Source organism: Trematomus bernacchii, unplaced genomic scaffold, assembly GCF_902827165.1.
Source record: "Trematomus bernacchii unplaced genomic scaffold, fTreBer1.1, whole genome shotgun sequence".
Lineage (NCBI taxonomy): Eukaryota > Metazoa > Chordata > Actinopteri > Perciformes > Nototheniidae > Trematomus > Trematomus bernacchii.
In genome coordinates this window covers 980,001-1,003,698 of record NW_022987821.1, presented here as the reverse complement: position 1 = coordinate 1,003,698, position 23,698 = coordinate 980,001, and the positions used below count along the sequence as shown (strand labels likewise).

The 23,698-nt window shown below is 40.8% G+C and overlaps 2 protein-coding genes across 2 annotated transcripts in view; one reads left to right on the top strand and one right to left on the bottom strand.

Moving 5' to 3' along the window:
• The first annotated feature begins 9,887 nt into the window (after window positions 1-9,887).
• filip1l (filamin A interacting protein 1-like) lies at window positions 9,888-18,553 on the top strand. Its single transcript, XM_034151333.1, has 2 exons — window positions 9,888-10,017; window positions 14,994-18,553. The coding sequence occupies exon 2, from the start codon at window positions 15,109-15,111 to the stop codon at window positions 17,848-17,850; it is 2,742 nt and encodes a 913-aa protein (XP_034007224.1). The 5' UTR covers window positions 9,888-10,017; window positions 14,994-15,108; the 3' UTR covers window positions 17,851-18,553.
• A 4,625-nt stretch (window positions 18,554-23,178) lies between these two features.
• Window positions 23,179-23,698, bottom strand: part of LOC117499060 (epithelial cell-transforming sequence 2 oncogene-like) — a 14,273-nt gene continuing 13,753 nt past the window's right edge. Inside the window, exon 21 of the mRNA XM_034151332.1 lies at window positions 23,179-23,698. This exon is cut by the window's right edge and continues 1,450 nt beyond it. The gene's annotated coding sequence lies outside the window, so the exon portion shown is untranslated.

Here is a 23,698-nt window from a genome sequence, read left to right as displayed (position 1 = left end):
ACTAAATGTTGAAAGGTAGGCATTTGATGGGAAGTTGGCTCAAAAAGTTATTTTAGGGTTAATTTGGACAATGTTTTAGAGCTTAAGCCCAAACTACAGGTGGAGCTGAGTGGCATGCAGAGATCAATCATAATCCTTCCTTGTATAACTATCTTTAAAAAGAATGAAAGACTTTGCTCGCCAAACACAAATCTAATGGGGCAGCTAAATAATACAACTTTAACATTTCATTGGATAACTCAGAACAGAAGAGGACAGAAGTGTATTTACAGATCCAGATGTTACATTTTTGAAATATCTCGTAAAACCTCTCAAGGCTAGGCATCCTGCCAGAGCTAATTGCACTAAAAGAAAAGAGAATCACCATTGATCCTCATCAACACTGGACAAAGCTAAAGCTCATAATCCTCAGTGCTAAAATGCCTCTCTGGAATCCCTCCAGATGTGAGCCATCTGTTGTGTTCAGTCACTGAGGTGAGACTAGTCGTGTCTCTGCAGACGGTGACATCACCCAGACAAGAGACGGGCTAAAGTCCAACATTCAGGCCTTCCATTAATAACGCTGCTGATGGGAGGCTTTCACGCAGCCCCTTGACATCCCACCAGTGCACTTCATCAACTTTAGAAGTGTTTTCTGTCACAGGGACACTGAAACACCATGGCTGCACTTTACAGTATCCCTAACATGCTCCTTCCCTCATTTGCTTCCCTGAGAGGTTTCAGATTGTATGGAGTGGCTTGGTGTAAAGTCACGGTTAAAGCAGCTACAAAATGGAGCAGATCTGACCTCTTCAAACCAGGTTGCAGAATCAAAAAGGTGACCTAAAGAATACTAGGGACAGCTATCCGTTTACGGGCTTCAGTACACACATATGGAGATGGATGTATTCATGTATTCCTTTATTCCATCGATTTTACATGAAATCAAACTATTTAAATTATGTACTTAAAGGTGGGGTAGGTCATTTTGGAGAAACCAGCTCGAGTGCGCTAGAATTTGAAAATACACAACCGGAGAAAATCTGCCACTTCCTTACAGAGCCCCTCCTCCAACACACACGAACGCGCACATGACCAATGAGGGCACGAGATAAGTTTGTGCACAGATGGAAGGCTGACAGGCAGGTAGGCCATCCAGTTATTTTAGCTGGGCCGGCTAAAATGATTGGTCGTGCTTTTTACAGTACTACAGCTTCCACAGATGACATTTTTTTATGGAGTTTTAAGATATTCATTGCTATCGGGATGTTAAGAGCATTCCATGGAATATAACAAAAAGTGTATCTCGAGCCGGTTTCTCAAACTTACCTACCCCACCTTTAATTTCTCTTGGTCTTTTTTGGTTTCCATTACCTTAAGTTGGCCGAACTAGTGAGACACAGGACATCCTGCACAATCCGTCCATTATTATATAATCACTGTTATCACACAACTGCAAAAGTACACATTGTACACTACTGTTTTGACTATAGTGTCTATGCTTTATATGAGAATACTACTGTGTACACTACTATGTGTACTATGTTGAAAAACTAAGCTGTATTCTATGTGTGTACTACAATCACTATGCTCCATACTAGGAAAGGATTTGGTTCCACAAGTGAGTCAAGTTAAACTGAAACCATGCAGTGGAAATGAGACATCAATTCAATTACATATGACCTCCTCCCCAGGACAATCATTCTCTAGTGACAAAGCAACCCACAGGAGACCAAAGGATGACACATAGCCAAGATAAAACATGTCTTTTAAAGGGATGATAATGTTGAGACAACAAATACAGATGTTGGGAGGACATACAACAATCTCTGAGATATTGAAGCAATGACGTGATGACTAAATGGTATGAGTCTGCTTCTTCTCAATTTAATTCAGAGACAATGTGAGGCCAGTTGCCAAGTCACTGCATTACATTACATTAATAAAGGATGCACGCATGGACAGGAAGTGAGCAGACATTAGAAAAAGCTTTTGTCCAGTATCCCAAAACGCCCCCAGTGAGCGCTCTGGGTGGGGGGGGAGTGATGTCACGCCAACGCACCCACTGAGACAGATGATCACATAAGACTATCACAGCTCTGCCTCACTTAAGTCAATTCCAGCGTCACACCCTGCATCCAAAATCACTATCATTTACATTCCTTCTGAACACAAAGAGGTGAGCAGCGAGTGGGAGGGTCCCGGGTGAGAGAGCATCTGGCTGAGAGAACACCAAGGGAGGAAAAGAAAAAGAGAGGAAGATGAGAAATGGTGAAAGGGAGGGACAACGTTTCTCATAAATCATGTAACGGAAGTTGTTATAGCAGGCAGTGGACAGCACTGGAAAATCATATTAAACATTACTAGACATTTTTAAATATAGCTGAAATGTTTGCATTTTTTTACATTTGTTTCGTCATTTTTGTCTCAGCTCCAGTTACACGGATGCATTGCTTACATAACAGTCATGTGGGTTGTTTGGAAGGAATGAGGAAACGATTTGCCGATTTACAGATACACATATTTCTATTTGTTTTAATCTGATAGCATTTTTCCAGTTAAAGCAACAGCATGACCTGACGTTTCTTTCGAACCGCTGACGTGTGCGCTGTTATTACTGAGATACACTGTGTGTCATCTGAGGTCTGGCTCTCCTATGGAAAGGGAACAGAGCCAAAGGGTTATGGGACGGTTCAGATAAATGACGGAGAGGGACATCTGGAGAGTTTCATCAGGCGTGTGTCATAGACGGAGACAACGTGGTGGCGCAGGCAGAACGATAGATGGATGGAAACGCACTTTAGTACATCTGACGGTCTCATTTTATACACAGAGAATCGGATATGACTAATACGATAATCAATTATGTTCCCATTGACAGAGCGTGTGTGATACTCTGGTACCTAACATGGTGTTGTCCAGCTGCTCCTACGACAACGTTAGCCGACTTCAATTCATGAAAGTTAATTGTTGGCCATTTACAAATATATTTATCAGCGTTTATTGCACTTAGCTTCACCCTAACGAGTAATTGTCACATGGGTGTGGTTTGTCTATATAAGTCACCTGTTTCATGTCGAGTGCGGATGACAGAGGGTGAGCTTGTGCTGTCATTTTTTCTGTTGACCGTTTTGTCCATAGTTACCGCGTTTTGATTTAGTTTATTACATTTCGTAAAACTATCTTGCTTCAGTATGGACTTTCTCTTTGTAAACGCGTCACAGTTTATAGCCAAGCTTAGCCTCTCGGCGACTCAAAACTGAACTGGAAATTGAGCCGCCACGGGGTATGCTTTCTACAGAAGGTGTTGGCATCAAAATGGAACTGAAAAGTATAACGATTCTCGCTGAACACCCTAAATAGGCACACGCTAATACACTGTGATGATGCCAGAATTTTGTTTCTCCACTTCATCAGGCTAGTGTTGAAATAGCAATGTGGTGACACCCCCATCACTAGAGCGGATTTCTTTCTCCAATAATGCAGTTGTGAAAGGATGATCAGATTAGGAAAGCCATTTCCTGTGTTTAAAGATGTTGGACAGTGTTTGTAGATAAGTCAGAGAATGAGTAAATGGAGTCCGTATCCAAGTAGGAGTAGAATACACAGCACTGATGTAAGACTTGAGAACGTCACCAGAAGACGAGAAAAAGTGTTGGAAAGAGTAGGTGGGATAAACTGCAGTTTACTTAGAGTTTAAATAGAACACTATGCATTTCCCAAGACATGAAATCATTGGCCGGTGGTCACACTGTAATGTTTCCAGGCCGAACCAGCATTTAGACGCTGTCCCCTTTAAACACAGCCCCGGCGCTGCAGGCTTTGAAGCGCAGTTATCTTAAACGCAACCTTTTGTTTGGGTGCAGGCTGAGGGGCTGATTAGGAAAGAGGTGCGGCCGGGTGTGTATGTTCATGATATGGATGTGAGAATACACCTTTTATAGCTCAAAAGAATAGATTACCAGGTAAATCTACAAGCACACGGGTGTGAAATATATCAGGGGGCTTTATAACTTGACAACTTGAGTGTGTTAGCTCTTTGAAATCTGATTAGAGAGTCTCTCTAATGCGCCTCCACAGACTGTTTGAGATCAATGCTAATCCATCAGGAAAGCATCAAAGAGTCTCTGGAGGCAGATCTACCCTGCTCACCTGCAGATGGACAGATTACTGCATGTATGTGTTTGACACTTCCCTTCATCCTGTGACTTTGCTGCCAAGTACATGAACTTCAGGGGTACTTGTGCAGTTGTGGAAAGATTAGGGTAATATCTTTATATAGGTAGTATTTGATCTTTCTATCTGATGCTGAGACTTGCCACTCAGTACAGTACAAGTAATGGCTGCTGCTTGCTGCATAGCCCCTTAGCTGTAAAGCCACCAAGTCTGTGCAAACATTGATGGGAACGACCTCAAATGATGGCGATTTACATCAAAGTCCAAAGTGCTGGAGCCGTAATGCTTCTCAGCTGTACCAACTGAAGCACGCCTGGCCTGTGGACTTCACACAGACACCTCTCTTACTTTCTCATTTCACGTGTGATCCTTTGTTATGCAATAGCTGTTGTTAGTGAGTAAATGACAGCCTGTCTACCTGGTCCAGCCCTTCAATCTGAAACGGCCTATAATCTTATATCCCTCCATGGTGGGATGACGTTATTCATTTGTAATGCGGGCTGTATGGCCAACTATTTGTTCCCATCGAAGGCTTTGGGAAAGAGCAACAAGATTTTTCTGTCAAGATCTAAGAAATATTGGCTGTGTTGTCTACATGTTTTAACCAATGTAGTCTGGAATGGTAGATGAATAACATTGTACTCCCAATATTTACAGAGAATAGGACATTTGGATTTCTAATCATAAAATAACTCAAGAGAACAACATGTCACATTTTTCTCGAGGTTGCATGAGATATTCTTTAAAAAAAAAGAACCTTGTTATGTAACAAAGACAGTGAGTTATGGAGACAGGTACATTCAGACTCAACAGAAAATAATAACACATGTATGGTTTTTAACAGTTGTTGCCGAAAACAATGTGTTTGATTATTTTCTGAGACTGAATGTTAAGTTAAATATCTTAAACGCAGTAGCTTCACACAGCTCCTTTTTGAAAGGAATAAAGTAGAGTAGAAAAACAACCCAGTAAAACATACAAATGTTTTTATGAGGATTGTAGACATACCTTTTAGTGCTACAAACCTCCCCGTGTTACAACTGGAAAAAGGAGGGGATGATAGGTCAAGGTCATCTAACTTTTAATTTAAAAGTGCATTTAAGCACACGACTTGTGCACAGACTAATATAGTTTAAGATTGAGACATTTCATAAAACAACATGACAAAAGAGAATGCAGGTCAAAGAGGGAGAACACAGATGAATCAAGCCAACAGCTGACAACTTTTTGGACTGTGCTACATTTGATCACAACATGAACAAAAGGTCTTGAGCCACAGAATGGCCGTAAAAGCAGATTTTGGCCATAAAAGGCCAGCAAACGTCCGCATGCCGGTTGGAGCTTGGCAATCAAAATCACTTCCAGTTTAACAGCGAAGCCCATGCTGAGGCGCAGGCTGAGATCAGAAACAAGAGACAGACAGAGGTGGTGGACAAGGACAAGAGCAAAGAATGTATCAAAAGAAAAACAAGCAGTAAGAAGAATGTGGAGGCAAAGTCATGGGTGGATAAAAAGAGTGAAAGAATTCCAGTGAGAGATAGAGACAGACTGAGAGAAGAGGGACGAAGCCATATGGATTTGGTTACAAGGCGGTGATGTCACGTGTGTATGTCAGGTAATCAGGCCCCAGCACAGTTACAAAATCTTGATGACAAATGACTTTGTCTGGTTCTGCTGCTCCAAATAAACATCTTGAAATGTGTCACATGCACACACTGAGGCAGTAAATCCCTCGCTTCCATCTGGTTTGCTCATTAATGGTTTATCAGATTCATGCTAGATATCAGATACCAGCCGGTGCACACACACACACACACACACAAACTCTCACACAGGTGTCTGATCTGGGAGCAACACTTACATCTGCTCATACGAACAGCTGTCATCTTTTGACGGGGACTGTAACGGAAATCAGAGATATCTCATATCATGTCTTGAGTCTCGTAACCTTAAAGATCCTTTCCCCTTAAAAAATGTCATGGTTGTGTCCCCTGAAATGTCTTACCTTGATAAAATACTTCAGAGAGCTCAGTATCATTCAAATGCCCATCGTTTTTTCACTTAGCACAAACCTAAAAACAAGCATTGAACAAGTGAATATAAATGCACTAATATATCTATGAGATCTAAGAAACTCATAATGGTTTAATTTCCACCTTCCTCTTGACTTTTGTCAGAAAAACATTCAGCCGTTGACCAAGTATTTGCGCTAGCACTTATTCAATATAGTATAATAAGTATAATGCTGTGGTTAAAGTTGATCTTTGGACCTCACTGTGTTTTTCTTTGAGAAATATTTGCTGGTACTTTTTGATTGGATGGTGACAATGTAGATACAGAGACTAAACTTGGAGAGAGGAAGACATGCAACACAGGTTCCCACTCAGAAATGAAACTTTGCAATTATATGCTAGGGATTTGAAGTACTTGACCACAAAGACGCCCTAAGGCTGTGTTTTTTGAGAAAAGTAATTATGTCGGTCTGAACTCGTGGACTAGTCTCTCCAATGACACATCCTTTTGCTGCTTCATTGAGCAGATACATCTTTTCATTCATCCGTGGAGCTCATACTTAGTCATTTGTATACTTTTCAAAGTTCCAGCATGTTGAAATGCCGAAGGACCATGCTTTGTGATTTAATGACCGCCTTGCTGAACCGCACACGTAGCTCAGGCAAATCCAATCCCAAACCTCGACATTCTTTTGTGTATTGTCAGCGCGATAGCCATCCCGTAGAGGTTACATCATAAATCATCATCCCCCCCCACTATTTGTCATTTGGCAGAAGCTTGTCACAGCAAACATGTTTGTGTGGCCTGCTCTTGTGTTTGAGCCCAAACATATGTTTCATGTATACAGTACTCGAATATGTCCACATCCAGAAATAGAATCTAATTTCGGATGACCGAATTGTTTGTTCTAAGAACAAACAGTTTGTTGCAAGCAAATGGGAGAGAACATGAAATCATAGTTTGGAGCTGGAGGTCAGCAGTTGTTGGATTCTGTGACACTGACATATTGTGTTTTAAATTGCCTGAAATCAATCCTACTTGAACCAAGTGTGCACTACAGTTCCCCAATTCCCAAGGCCTTGTTGCAGAGTATTAGAATACCACTTTTAAGACTTCAGTATGGTTCAGGGAAAATGGCTCTCTCGGCAATCGAGTTGTCATGCTTACAAGCTGACATGAGAAATGTTTTTTGTGAGAGGCAAGGAAGAGTTGATACCAAGTCATTGTTTTAGTACTCCTCCAGCCTCTGATCCCCTGGCCTTTGGCCGTCAACAACACATTTGACATATGGCGCTTTAAGAAAAGTCTACCCCACCAGAGCGTATTGAATGACAAGTTTAAGACTTGCAGTATTCTCGAAACTGTTTGCAAAGGCAACATGGCAAGTCCCTCACCAAAAACAAATTCTATTGGCGCTGTGTGCACGAGCTGGCCATCCAAACTTTTACACACAGCCTCATACATTATCATCCAACAATGGTCTCCTACAATTGGTAGAAAAGGCTGAGATTAATTGCAAGCTTTTTAGTCACCGGGACACATGTTTTCGGTTTACCTCTTATAAGGAATTTGCACGTCGTGTCTGGCTACAGCTGCGACTCACGAAAGTGCTCCATCTGCCACTAAACAACCTTAGGTCACAGTGTGTACGCTGAGGATTCGTCAACATTTGGAGAACACCTAATTAGCTTGCAGTACTCTTGGCCAGAGATGTTAGCTTTCTGTTTGACATTTCTGGACTTAAAAGTTTTCCAGAAGTTGGTTACAATGGTTAGTAGATGCTTGTGGACTTAAAGCTAAACACAAGCCTCGTTTCCTATCATTATTCTACGTCTGATGTTTGATTACATCAGGCTGGAAATTAATGATAGCACAGAGAGAACAACCAGGGACTTGTAATTGTGCTGCGTAGCTGTTGGCAAACGTTCAGTCAAATCATGAAGCCAGGTTAGATGACGTAGGTTGATTGACTACTTAAAGGTATATGCTGTCTTTTTGTATTCTTACATGAAAACCCTGCCAAGTGAAGCATTCAATTAATCCAGCAAATCTCTGCGTCCCTCAGATTGGTTGGCAAACATAGGTTGTAACATTTAGTAACGGTGACCTCAGTCATTGTAAAGCCATGAGATATTTAATTTAGTAGGCATGGAACAGGAACAGCCTTGCCCTTATTATTGTCTAGCACGGCTGGAGTGAGTTGGAACTGCAACATACTGGCTGAAACCAATATACAATATAATATTACAGACTGATACGTAAATGGAGCTCCTGCTGCTCTTTCAACTAGATTGTCCCATTGTTTGAATAAACAGGGCACATATTTCTCCTAACAATAGGAACACTGACAGCTAAGCAATAACCTCGCTATCAATTTGCTCCCATCATATGACAAAAGATGACGCACAGTGTTAAGACTTTCAAAAGATGGATTTAGTCACAAGTTATTGCATTTGAAATGTTTGAGTAACGTTAGAGCAATCTGATAATAGAAGTTAAGACTGAGGCATTGTGAGCTGAACAATGTGCCACTGATAAAATGCAATGTGTGCTAACTTACGATATGATTACGCTGCTGTCTGAAGAGTCCATTATTTTGTTTGTGGAGCCATTAGCTCAGAGCCACTTATACACCCACAGGTGTTTGACTACCCCAGCCTCGCCTCAGATAGTCTCCCTTGGCTGTGGATTCGTAGTGTTGGAAAGTTACCAAGTACTTGCACAAATGCACTTTTGCGGCTATCTTGTAAGTCATTATTAGCACTAGGTACTTGCTGGCTCATATTTGATCTTAACTGGTTCCCTTTGTGACCAGTTTTTATGCTAAGCTAACTGAACTTCTCATCTAACATCGGGCCAAAAAAGGAAATATCTTAGCCTTATAAAAAAACAATAAATCTCTTGCTTATAATAGGGGCAATTATACATGATTAGCTTTAAGTTGATACTTACCTATAGTTACTAAACTACTTTTATACTACGCCTTGACAAATCTGTGAAGTTGTCAAGGCATGGCTATCACTTTGCAGCTTGATTAGGATCTGTAAACTTGCTCCAATACTACTGACTAAATGCACCAAATCTTACTCTAAATAATAGATAATTGTATAGAGCCTGTGTAAGGGAACATATTGGGAGGAAATCTAAATAAACAATAAACTAATAAACTTGTTTTCCTTAGTGAGACTGACATGCTACTAAAATGAAATCACGCATGTTATTGCTAACAATTCCCTTCTGTAAATTCTCAGAATATCTCTAAAAAAGATATACTTCTCACTTTTAAAAGATACATGTCTAGTCTTGTCTTGTCCTTCATCACGATTACAAATTCTCTCAAGGCTTTGTTAATAACTTTTCAAGGAGATTGTTTCCCCTGTCCTGACTGAGTAAATGACTTATGTTGACAAGAGCCAGAAGGAAACAGTGTAACTGGAACTCCTCGTCTGTCTTCACCTCCTGCCCTGCCTCCGGAGCAGTGACAGAGCACGCAGATATTTCACACATTACATACGTCAAGAGAAAAAAAAGCCTTTCCCTCTTTACTGACACATCCTTTAGTCAAACAGTTACTTTAGGAGACGCACTCAAACACAGCCACACATGCGAGCAAGCACACCCCCTTTTTGCGAGCCTCCGTAATGCAAAGCTCCATATAAGGGCATGGTGATGATGTAATGCTCCATAGGCAGGGAGCACATCCCTTATTGTTTGGTCTGCCTGCAGGAATGCCCACATTACAGCTACTCAGAGAGTGAGACACACACAGAGAGGAAGAGTAGAGCGTCGGGTGTTGTACGGCAAGATAATGAGCTTATGGCAGTGAACCTGGGGAAGCCTTTGGCAGAGGTAGGCATGCTGAACATTACTACGGAGATCTTATTTGTCATTTTTTTTAAAGAGTTGTCCATGTCTGGCTTTGGCTTAGTGATACATTTGAAACGTAGCATCCTTCCATGCTGGTATTCTGTACTTTTAATTGTACGTTTTATGGTGTGTTTTTAATAGAATCTGTTTCGGCTTTAAAGTTTTTATTGTGTAATTCAAAAGTTAATCCAGAAACATTTGAGGATCACCAAGAAGTGTTATAGAACTAACTAAAGTAGATTCATTTTGTAAGTACCTCATGGTATTTACTGAATTGATTTGCTAAGTGTGCTGAAATGTATATAAACTATATCTGGAACTCAACTTCTCAAATCCAGTAAAACAATAAAAAGGAACAATCCATTTTGCTTAGTGATGAATGAATGCTAAAACACATTTTTGATTCATTGCTCAGAATCTGAAGGGAAAGCTATTTTTAAAATGCTGCATTGTAAACTTACGAAAGATATAAACTATTTAGGCAGTAATACATCTTTTCATATCAGAAAGTGGTGTTAAACATGTCACATTTTTGGCCCATGGCTGGAATTTCTGAAGGTAACAGAATCGTAGAAAACTTAGTTCAAACGTAAGGATCATGTGGCGTCCCATGTGTGTAGTAGAACAAAAAGGATAGTGTAATAGATGCGGCATGGCAGAAACTAGATTAAACCTAATTCAACTATATTTCATATATAGTATGTAAGTACAGCCGATTATTCTTTAGAACCAAAGGGATATTTTGTGATATTTAAGTACTTTTAACAGCTTTTTATTGTCAGCTGAACTCATTTCTTGGATGTGGCTGTGAAATTCAAGATGAAACTCTAACTGATACAGAGATTGGTCAAATTAGGACACGTTATAAGAACGTGTCTGCATTAAACAGCTGTTTTGAGGAGATAATGGTGTGTGGTATTAAAGACCGTATGGGGGATTTCCATCATGTGTTTTCAGCATTTTGGAAAACACTGCATAATCTAACTCACACAACTTTTAAGGACACAAAGTTAACACCAATGTCTTCTTTGGTAACACTCTATTAACCATTTCATCACTAGCAGGAAGTTAATAAATATCACAGCTACATATTTCACACATGTTGATTGCACTCTTGGGGCATATCACTTAGCCCGTGTGGACTTTACATTCAGTACAGGCACAGCATCAATCAGCGCTCCCCCCTCTTTCAAACTCTGTCACACATGAAGGCAATCGACCCACAATCCACATGTTAAAGCGGAGGTGGCCATGAGGATATATCGCTCTGTACATACATGACCTAATCACTTGTGGTTAGGAAATGACATATGGAAGGTGAAACACAGCTTTAAGCAGCGGGTGAGCCACAGTTTCCAGCTCCAGGAGCCACGTAAAGAGAGGGGAAGCCCTCTGTGAAGCTGGGGCTAGTTGTGACTCCCTGATGGCTCACTGGATGTTTCCTTTTCTTTTTGAATGCCATTTATGCTTATATTTGAAGAACAGGCAAAAATACATTTGCACCAAAGCCAGAAACAATCCCGTAAAGTTGGGAAATTTGGCTAACCCACGAAATGACTCAAATCCTTTTCCGTGACAACATTCACGCCCATGATGTCATGCATTTAAAAGGGGAATATGATTTGTATTGCAAAGGTTGTTCAGAGTGGGTGGTGAGGTGACTTGTAATGTTGATAGCCATGAAACTGCTATGTCACAATCTTTATGTGCAGCACTTTAAAGTGTATTCCTCCAAAATAATGTTCTTTCAAGCTGTAGCCATCTCTGTGCTTTTACGACACTGAGATAAAACCGGATTGGGAAAGGAAACGAGGACAAATGCTATGTAGATCAGTCATATTTATGTGTTCCCTGAACGCACATGGCAACTGCTTCTACTAGGGCTGTGCGATTATGGCAAAAATCATAATCACGATTATTTGGGTCAATAATTGATATCACGATTATTAAATACATTGACTTTGAAAACATCTATTTATTGAACTTTAAAACAAATACAAATCATAATTTGAACAGTATCTTTTTAACTGTTGATTACCCTGAACGTATAATTCAACTGAAAAACCAATACAAAAATAAATTAAATAAATGATACATTTAAATAAATAATATAAAAATAATAAATACCAATAAACAAGATCAACAAATATTTTGGAGCGCACTTCCACAAGCTACTAAACATATATAAATATGATAAATACAAATAAATGAGACCAAAATTAATTAGATCAAATATGTTGCAGTGCACTGTCACAACCTAGCAAAGCTAAATAATTGTTTTTTTTCGATTATGTTGTTTTCGTAATTGTGGCAGGCCAAAATCGTAATTGCGATTAAAATACGATTAATTGCACAGCCCTAGCTTCTACTGACTTATGTTAGATGGCAGACGCTGGTCGGTTGAGCTACTACTCATTCAACAATGAATATTCTCCAGCATTAGTTAAGGGTCAGAATATTCTTTCACCAAATGTAACTATCTATTTTCCCCCCTGCTATATACAATTCTTTCAAATGTAATAAGAAAAGGTTCTCAGATGTGGCTCTTTTGGCCAAATACACTCATCTACGTGTGTGTCCATGACAAAAAAGTGCACAACATATCCGTTTGTACCACAGAGTACATCAGGAATAGTGCAATATGGTCTCATAAAGGGCTAGAAGTGATTTCACTGGTGTGTTTGCCATGTAGTTTCCTCTCAAAGGATTTGCCTTTATTGGCGCAAAGTGTTCTTGCAAGCAGGATGAAGGATTGATATCCATGTCAGTGTTTTAAAGCAGAGTTTCAAGGCTTACAAGGAAACACAGTACATGTTCTTTCTATTTTGGCTGATGACTTCACTCGAACAACTGCAGGGACTGAGATAAGAGATTGAATAAACAGTGATTATACAGGCGACATTTTGCAAGCGGGATGTCTGCCTGCTTTGCTTAGCAACTCAGTGTTTCTACGCAACCCTTTGTGAAAAACAATATGTAATTTTTCAACACATGCATGTTTCAGTAGAGGCTCTTGGCACAACACTCGTACCCAGAGTCCTTGAGAGTAACCTTGCTGTGTTATCAACACAGGCAAGTTAATAACAAGGACAAACTTGGAGTCAACAAAGCTAGGGAGAACATCATCTCAACACCTGGAATACTCACAGACCATCAAATGAAAACCATGAGGCCTTTAAGTCAAAGTAAAGGTACTGAATTTGCTATAAATACAAAGAAATAAAATATATTGCAGAATGGCCCATTTCACTATGAAACATCTATTTCATTATTATTTTTTCCTACGTAATAACGTGTAGGTAGTAGCTGGTGATGGGGTAAACTTTAACAACTTTATTGCATGTTGTATTCATAGCCTGAAACTAAATAGTAGTACAAAAAGCTTTTGAATAATGAACAGTACAATATCTGCCCTCATAATGTCACAGCGTATAAGTAATAAGTCATTTGTATCAAGTAAGAGTATCGAGTTAATGTACTTATTATTGTTAACAACAGACTCTTAATATAATGGTACATATTTTCAGTTTTAACGGGATAAGGTTCCCTTAAAATAAAGTTTACAGCATATTTCATAATAAGTAATAATAATGAATTTGCTTCTGGAAACGTAGCCACAAACATCTCCTTAACCAACCACACCACATTCATAATGAATATGCATATTCTTATAATACTTTATTGGGTGTAGTTTGGTCTGAATGTAATTGAAACAGATGGATGCAGTTAAACGTGCCCCCCCCCCCCCCCCTTTAGCTGCTACTGAAGAAAGAAATGACATACCCTCTACTGCTGAGAAGTGACCCACCCTTCCTCACTTACATCATGGCCCACAATCCAAGTGTACATGTGGAATTAGTGATCCCTAAGTGTGCGTTAGTGTGTGTGTGGGGGGATTTCTGTATACACTCTGGGACTGTAATTGCCTTTAGAAGATGGGGGGAATTCCTTTAAATGTATCAGAAAAAAACAGGGAGGGTAGGTGGTTAAAGAAGGGAGGGGGGTAAAGGGTTGGTAGCAGAGGAACCCCTTAATTAAAGGATTGTTCCATGCCAGGGGGCCATTTGTGTGGAAATGCCTGGCAGCTGCACACACAGCAGTCATAACATACCCCCCCCCCCCCGGGACTGTTGCCCGGGCGATGTATGTACCAGACGTACTGACCCCGACACAAACTGCAACTGCATCCACTGGCACACATGCAATGCACCTTAACATCATTTGTGTTCTCATGAGAAAATATGAGAAGTAGTTGAATAAATATCACCTATTGTACTGTTCTGCCTTTGGTTTGGTCTCCAGATGTAAGGGTTACATACCACTTGCTTTCATGCGCAAAGACCTGCTCGCCATCAACATTTTGTTGCATGCCAGTCATGCCCAATTATTTCCCAGAGGACTTAATCGGCCTTATGCTATACCCTCAACTGGATGGAAACTGATTGTTAAACTCAAGGCTTAATATGTACAGCAGGAACGTCGGTTTCCAAGCCATGGGAGAATTAGTTGGCAACAAGGGAACAAGAAAAAAGTAACCACAGGTATTTCAGATTACCGACCTGAGAGAGTTTAAGTAATGCTTTTTATGAAGTGTTGAATTTTCCATGACATAAAAATGTTAGTCCTCCGCAGAAATGCAGGGGAAATAACAGTGTTTATGATGTGTCAGGGCTTGGAGAAGTGGGCCTAATGGGTAAGGACAGTTGGGGTGTAGAGTTTCTTAAGCGCCTTTCACATATAACATATGAAGACTGACATGTTAGTTTTATCAATGATTTGAATATGTGTTGCTCCAGAATTCACTGGAAGTTATCAAAAGATATTCTTGAAAGCAGGATGCAAATAATAATGTATGCAACAGCAGGGGGGAAAAGTAACCATTTTTAAATGTATATGCCATTTCAATTTACAAGCTCGGAATTGGATTGCTCATGTTTCCCTTTTTTGTTTTTTTACAGATTGAAGCTGTTAATTGATCAGGACAAGGCCTACCAGGAAAGAAGGGAGGAGGAAAACGACCAAAAGGTTGAAAGTCTGAAGGAGGAGCTGACCAAACTCAAGTCGTTTGCGTTGATGGTGGTTGATGAACAACAGCGTCTGACTGAGCAGCTGAAACAACAAACAGCAAAGTTCCAAGAGCTGAGTGTCACTGCTTCGCAAGCCCAGGAGGAGCTGAGCTCAGCTAATGCCCGGCTGCAGGAAGAAGAGCAAAAGGTCTTTCGCTTGGAGGCGGAGCTGCATGACCACTCCGGTCGATTCCATCAGGAACAAGAGACCATGAGTGCCAAACTGACCAGCGAGGACGCACAAAACAGGCAGCTGCGCCAAAAGCTGTCCACTCTCAGCAGGCAGCTTGATGAGCTGGAGGAGACCAACAAGACCCTGCGCAGAGCAGAGGAGGAACTGCAGGAGCTGAGAGACAAAATCAGCCGTGGCGAGTGTGGAAACTCTAGCCTCATGTCTGAGCTCGAAGAGTTACGTAAAAGGGTGCTTGAAATGGAGGGGAAGGATGAAGAGTTGATCAGAATGGAGGACCACTGCAGGGACCTGAACAAGAAGCTGGAGAAAGAGGCCACTCAAAGCCGGAGCTTGAAGGCTGAAGTCGATAAACTGAACCACAGAATTATGGACTTGGAGAAATTAGAGGACGCATTCAGCAAGAGCAAACAAGAATGCAACTCTCTGAAAAGTAACCTGGAGAAAGAGAGGACGGTGTCACAGGTTCTGACCAGTGAGCTGGAAGTCTTGAAAGTCAGGGTCAAAGAACTGGAGGAGGCTGAGAGTCAACTCGGGAAGACGGAGCTGACTCTGAAGGAAGATCTAACCAAGTTAAAGACTTTGACAGTCATGCTGGTGGATGAGAGGAAGGCCATGGCAGAGAAGCTCAAGCAGATGGAGAACAAGGTCCACAACAGCACTGGGAAACTTCAGGCTGAACAGGACAAAGTGACCTCCGTCACAGAGAAGCTAATTGACGAGAGCAAGAAAGCCCTAAGGTCAAAGGCTGAGCTTGAGGACAAAATGTGCGGCGCTACAAAGGAACGGGATGACTTGAAGGCCAAGTTGAGTGCTGAAGAGGAGAAGAGCAACGATTTGGAGTCTAAGATCAATATGATGAAGAAAAGGTTGCAATCGCTTGAGAACATCGAAAGAGAATACGTGAGAAGCAAAGCTAAGGAGGAGAACACCAAACCCCCCATTGCTAACCGCTTCCAACAAGAAGAGAACAAAGTAAAGGATTTGACGCAGGAGGTCGAACGCCTCAGGCGCAAATTAAAAGACATGAAGGTGGTAGAAGGTGACCTCTTGAAAACAGAGGAGTTTGAATCACTCGAGAAAAGATTCAACAGTGAACAAGAGAAAGGTAAAACATTAATGGAGGAACTGGAAATATCCAGAAATGAACTTTCAAAGTACCAGCTGGCTGAAACGAAAGAGTGCAACCAAGAGCATGTTCTTTATAAACGCTTGAAGGAAGAGGAGGCTAAGTCGAGCCATTTGACCAGAGAAGTAGCAGCTCTGAAGGAGAAGATCCATGAATACATGGGGACAGAGGACTCCATTTGCCGCATGAAAACTGACCACTCGACACTCCAAAGAAAACTGACCCAACAGGAAGTCAGAAACAAAGAACTGGCCAGAGAAATGGAGACACTCAACAGAGAGCTTGAGAGATATCGACGCTTTAGCAAAAGTCTTCGCCCTGGCATGAACGGAAGGCGCTTTTCAGACCTTCATGTTGCCACCAAGGAGGTTCAGACAGAGCCCCAGGACCCAATGTCTCCCAACTGTACAATGACCATGGCCCCCCTGGAACGTGCTGTGGTGAACGGGAAGCTGTACGACGAGGGCGAAGCCGAGGAGAACGCAAACTACAGCAATGAGCTTCAGCTCACCAAATGCAGCCCCTCACTTTTAAATAATGTAAATAATCTAAACAACTTGAGAAGAGCTCGAGTCCCGTTTGTTCAAAACAAAGACGCCTCCCTTCAGGTGAATGGTAAAGTGCAACCACGGCAGAATGGCAACCACGTTCAGCCTGGAGATGTGGTGTTGACCCACAGTCCTGGGCAGCCTCTGCACATTAAAGTGACTCCTGACCACGGACATAACACAGCTACGCTGGAGATCACCAGCCCGACCACAGAAAACACCCAGTCGTTCACCAGCACTGCCGTCATACCCACAAGTGGAGGTCCACCCAAACAAAGAATTACAATCATCCAGAATGCTTCCATATCCCCGAATGCTAAATCCATCTCCCCATTGATGAAATCTAAAGGGTCCCCCATCTCTGACGAACTGTGTTCACCAGACAGGGCCCTATCACCTTTCAATATGGCTGCATACTCAAGAGCAATGTCTCCAGACTCTTGTGGCTCTGTGACACCAGACAGAGCCATTTCACCTATACAGATAGTGTCAGTCACAACAGGCACCCCTGAACGCTCCCTCTCCACGGAGCCACTGGAGGTTGTTGGAGGGCACGCAGTGTTCCGCGTGACCCCAGAAAGGCAAAGCAACTGGCAGATCCAGAGGTCTAACAGCTCTGGGCCGAGCGTCTTCACCACGGAGGACAACAAAATCCACATTCACTTAGGGAGCCCCTTCATTCAGAGCATCAGCACTCCAACGCAAACACTGAGTCCATGCAACACACCTGGGCTCCAGGAGCAAAGGACTCAGGTGATTGCAAATTGCAGTAATTCTACTATCAAAGCCACCAGCAAAATCACAAGTAGCATCACGATTAAGCCCACCTCCAGCCAAATCCAAAGGCCATCACAAATTACAGTAAGTAATGTCTATGAGTGACCTGATAACCCCCGAAAGTCTCCATCCCATCCTTTGTTACTGAGTCCTCCCCATGAGATCCAACACAACCATAGACCCTTATACCCCAACTCTATACCCTGACATTTCATCTGTCTGTGATTTATGAACTTAAACCGTGGTTTGAATGTTTCTTTTTGTTTTGGGTTGGTTTGCTTGGTTATGTGTGATTACATTGAAATAATTGTTTGCCTGCATGAGAGATCAATACCATTTGAAAGCACTATAAATATTGATTTAATTTGACATAACACCTGGTTTTAACTTATGTGCACTTACTGTATTGTACTCAGTGGCACATTTGCCACGCAGTCAGACTATTCACACTGATGTATCATATCAGCTTTTATACTTCATATTACACATACTGCATTATGATTACGTTGTTTGGTTTTCTGAGGATTAAAGTGTGCAAAAAAAAATATGTTTTATAGTTTGTCATCAATGCTTGCCAATTTCATTTACTCACTAAATCCAGCATGTTTTGAATGTTAATAAATAAAAAATAATTATCTGGGGAAATGATTTTTGGCGCATGCACAGTAACTTTTTAACACTTTCAATTTCAATCCAATGTTTTTTATGTTACAGTGTGTTAACTAAAGATTTCAATTCACTTTCTCAGAATTGAACATAAAGAATGTCCAGACTTTGTTAGACCTAATTAAATAATACCCAAGTGGAAGAGTTGTCTGTAAAACCTTTGTGCTCACACTAACCAGAAGACAAGAAAACCTTCTGGGACTCTAACATGTGTTCGCTTGCTTGAGTTAAGATCATAGGCTGAGGTCATAGTTTCTTCTTACATTCAGGGCACAGAAACCAAGAGACCGAGAATGAGAACCAGCATGTTGTGAACTCGCTGTTCTCCTAAATGATAGAATGGAAACCCTGCTTGAAACTTTTAAAACTCCAAAAGCTGCTTGATATGTGATTATAGAAAGTGCAACATTTTGTAGAATTACAGTTGCTCTTCTCGCCCCTTTATTAACATGAATTAATGAAACATGGTTAGGATTGTAGGTTACTGAAACATGGTTACCATTCAGTTAAAATCACATGTCAAGTGTTCTAAAAGTGATTTAAACAAACACAAATTCTGTCAAATGACAAACTAAACATAAGTTAATCAGGTGATAAAGTTCTCAAAAGTATACATCTGTAATCATCATATCATGACAAATAAATCCTTAACCCTTGTGTTGTGTTCAAAAGCTGTTACCGTTCATGGTGTTCGCGGGTCAATTTTGACCCATGATTTATCTCAGTCCAAAACACACACAAAAAATGACTATCATCCAATATTGTTTTAACTACATCATAACTAACTTATAATGCATTCATAACCGTACAATCCTGTTGTTATGGCCCAAAACACATTACACCACATATTGCACACGTGCATGTGTGTGTTCAGGTTCAAGTGTTAGTGTACATATTCTTTGAGAAAGGTCGAGTTCTCGTGGGGGGAGGGGGAGACCAGGTGCATGTTGCGGAAAATGATTGTTACAGTTGATGAAGGGGGTGGGGCTGGGGTGTCTAAAGTCAAAGATGAATCTTGATTGCGACCTTCAGGCGTGGCAAAAATGGTCAAAATCTGTTTTGTAGTGTTTATATACAGTAGCTGTTGTGGAGGATATCATGAAGCCTTGTTCCGATAAAAAAACTAGAGCGTAGTAATTATATCATTTTAACTTGAAACGGGTCACGGGAGACCCGAACACAACATAAGGGTTAAAATAAAAATATTTCACTACTGGTAGAAAAAAGAAAGACTGCCAAGTGTTTGCCCCTTTCTGAGAGTGCTGCCAGCCGAAATTGCACCCCACACTTCATCAAAAAGCCCCTTCAGAAAACCTGATACAACGTCCCAAACTCCGAAATACTAATGCATTTGTTGATAGTTCAACCTCATTGGTCTTTTAGCAACAATTCTCACTCCGCTTGCTATTCATCGGGTAGAAACCCAAACCGTCTGTTTTATTTTGCTTCCTCCCATGAATCATCAGTACAACTTACGAACGTTCCTCCATGTATATGCATTCTTGTACATGTGGTTTTCTATGCTCCCACAGTGGAAACATTACCACATAAGATTTGTTCACTTTAATCTGCACCGAAGGTCAGAAGAAATGGTGAAGGGATGGAGACAGAAAGACAAGAATGGGAGGGATGTGGATGAGGAGACAGTGGGGAGGATGTGGGAGGATTTGAGCTGTCATTAGTGTCATGTCTTAAAACCAAGCTAATGTAAGAAAATGACATTTCAAAGAGAAATAAATGCAAGTATATAGCCACACTCTTTCTAGCAGAATGTTTTAGTATATCTGATTGAGCTCAACATCTAGCTAGTTGATAAATATGCTGGCTTTAAATGTGCCACTAAATTATCCACAGCCATGTTTACTGTGTCAAAGAAGCAGCAGACATATTTGAGGACAGCTGTCCTAAGATGTCAAGTCAAATAATGTCACTTAACCTCTAGGGTTCATCCTCATTCCCCAAACTCTTACGCACATGTTCCAAAAATAGAGCCATTTAATTAGATGCAACATCACTCTTTGCTGGTATCTTTGTAGTATGGACCTAGTCATAAGTGTTATTTAGACGAAGCAGAACAACTCCAACCCAAACACACACAAACAAACAAACCACTGTGACAAGTAGAAGATGATTTAATCAAGCATTACATTCAGTGAGAAGAGCAGCTGGAGAAGCCGGATCCAGAGCAGTCTGGGCACAATGAGATGATGCAGCGGCTAAACAAGGTGCTATTCATTAGACTCGAGCATCCAGCAGCTGGGATTACTGTCTGCGACCTCAATCACCCCCTGACTCACTATAATCACTTAATACTGGAGAGTGTACTCGTCTGGTTCAGCCAAGGAGGACAGAAATGCAAATGGTTTCTCTGCCAGACAGATAAAATGATCACCAAGTGACACGACGGAAGCCAAAGCCCACGGTGAACCACACTAAACTCACAGTGATAATGCAGATTAAAAAAGTTTGATTAAAGTGTGATTACTACACTACACGCTGTAAAGACAAGGTGTGTTTGACACTGCAGGCGAGAGCGGATTTCCTCCTTTTAGCCCACTATGAGAATAATGGTGGAGGAATTTGCTCACCTTGACTGACAGGCACAATAAAAGAGGGGACAGACAATAACCAGCAGTATGAGGCCTTTCGCTAAACAAAAGGCCTCACAGTGCGTGTGAATGAGAGAGGGTAGCGATGTGAGAGTAGCCTCTCTCCCACCGCAACACTAGCACCAAAACAAACCCCGTGTTTAGTCGCCATGGAAACAGCCGGGCCGGTATTGCAGAGGAAGTACTTAGTTGAACTCCTGCTGCAGAGCTGATATACGAGAGAACAAAGCGGCACATTAAGGCCTCTCTCCGAGTTAAATCAACAACACCCCCATGACGTGGAGCCCTTCCACATTTTCTGGCCCATTACCTTTGTTGGAGTGTAGGCCATACTTATACTGAAATGTACACCCCGTATGAATATTTAAGGATATAGTTCACTGCAGGTTTTTGTTAATTCTCAAACCCACAAGCCGCACATGAACAAATCCAAGTACTTCTCTCAAGCGAGTCGTTTGCTGTTGCTTGGGAAAAGAGTGGTGATGAAACTCATGGAAATACTGAAGAGTTTCACTCAGCTGCAGAAGTGCAGACCAGATTGAAGTTTGTCTTAGTTGCAAAGTCACTTGATTTAAAACAGGCATTAGGCATACAGATGTTTTAATGCTGCAGTTATAATAATTCAAATTGGATATTTTAGGTGAGGGCATCTTATCAGAAATGGCCAAATGCAATTACCTTACTAAGAAGAAACAAGTTGGGGCAGTGTGACTGAAAATAGATTATGTGCAAATAAGACCCTATTGTAACTTATTGACTGCCAAGGTTTGCTATAGAGTCATTTAGTCTCTGGAGCAGAAACACTATTAACTTGAAAAGGAGTAGAGACACACACATGTGGCTTAATCTGTGTGGACTATTTAAAATAGCACTAAATGTGTTATTTCAAAAGCTCATTTAAACTATATGAAAAAGGTAGAAAACATCATCCTTAAAAAAATTGCAACATTTAGAAGTAGTATACTGTACAAGTGTACTCTGGCTGTTGTTGAGGTCACTCTTTCTCGTGGAAACATCTTATCACAGTAAACAGGATATGGTTGTACTGTAAAAGGCCTGATCCAAAGTGATACAGCCTCAGAGTGCTGGCACGCTGCTGCTCATGTAAACAAGTTGATTGAAATGTGATTACACAGTAAGCGGTGCAGTAAGTTGTTTAAGAATCTGAGAAATGTGATGTTTCCCATGATATTTCCTCTTCTTGTTTGCAGCCAAACACTGGTTTCTAAGCAACAAACTCTTATTCTTTAATACTGTTATTCATAAAGGGATAATCTGGTATTAGATTAGTGGAAATAATTAACAAAAAGTCTTCATACAGTACAAGGTTAATATGGTGAAAAATGTTTGGGGTACAACTAACAATTTACTTAATTCTGTATTCATCTTTGGGCAATTTTTCACACTGTTATATGTGAAAAGAATACAGACAACAGGCCAGGTAATTATTATATAATTTCAAAAGGGGTATCCTATTCGTTTGGAATATTATTATTATTATTTTTTTTATTTAGCGATATAGGAGTTACAAGACAAGTGCATACACGTACAGTGTCACATATACACAGAAGACAATAAGGAGCATTTACAAGTATACAAGACAAATCACAAAATATACATGGAGACAAAAAAAGAAAAGAAAAACAGTGTGTGTGTGTGTGTGTGCGTGTGTGATCAGACAAAAAGAGAGTAATAAATGACAAAATTATAATTAAAATGAAATGAGTAACAATATAATAGTCATATATCCTAGGAAGGGGGGGGCATATAAATAGTAGCATAACCTTGAAGAAGTAGAAAGGGGTGGTGGGTGATTATTCATTAAATGTATGAATGAATGGGTTCCAGATTGCATCAATATCATTGGTTTGTTTTTTTATGCCGGCAGATACTTTTTCCGTTGAAATGTATTCCATAAGCAGGTTTGGAATATTATTAAAAAAAATGGACTTACAATTAAACCAGCAGGGGAAAAAAACCAATAAAGTTTAGTATCATAGTTTGAAATCTAGTTACTATGAGATCATTTTGACGACTATCAAAAACTGGACTGACTTCCAGAATTCAAAGCCAAAGTGCAGAAGTCATGCAGTACAAGTTGGAAAACATGATTTGATATCATCTAGTGGTCATTTACCAGTATTACATCAGATCTTTACTGGATACTGGAAACAATTTAGCCTGTGGAGCAAGATAAAATCATGCATGCGTCTTGTTTTTTCCATTTTCTCTCCAGTACGGTGTTCCCACTACAATGTCTTTTTTTTTACAGATACCTCCAGAAGCATTACGACGACCAGGACCTACGAGAATCCCCAAACCGAAGGGCTCCACCTCCCAGAAAGTGACAAACGGCACGGCAGCAAACCTGGGGCTGCAGAGCAAGAGCCAGCAGGCGCCGTGCACACACCCAGCCGAGGGGAAAGAGCAGCACACACACTCTGCTGCAGGACAAAACAACAGCAACCCAAACCTGGCCAACCGCAGGCTGTGATGTCCCCTGGACTTTCATTCATGTTTTCTTTAATCCTTAGGGGCACTAGGTCAGCTTACACTAACAAAAACATAAAAATAACTCAGTTTTTGCATCTATTGATATCAAAATTCAACGTGTCAAAAGTACTGCTTTCAATATACAATCCTCATCTGTAGTGCTCTGAAGACAAGCATTTCTGTGT

Bases quoted from the DNA above. Each gene is read 5' to 3' on its own strand.
- filip1l (XM_034151333.1), top strand. From the start codon at position 15,109: ATGGTGGTTGATGAACAACAGCGTCTGACTGAGCAGCTGAAACAACAA.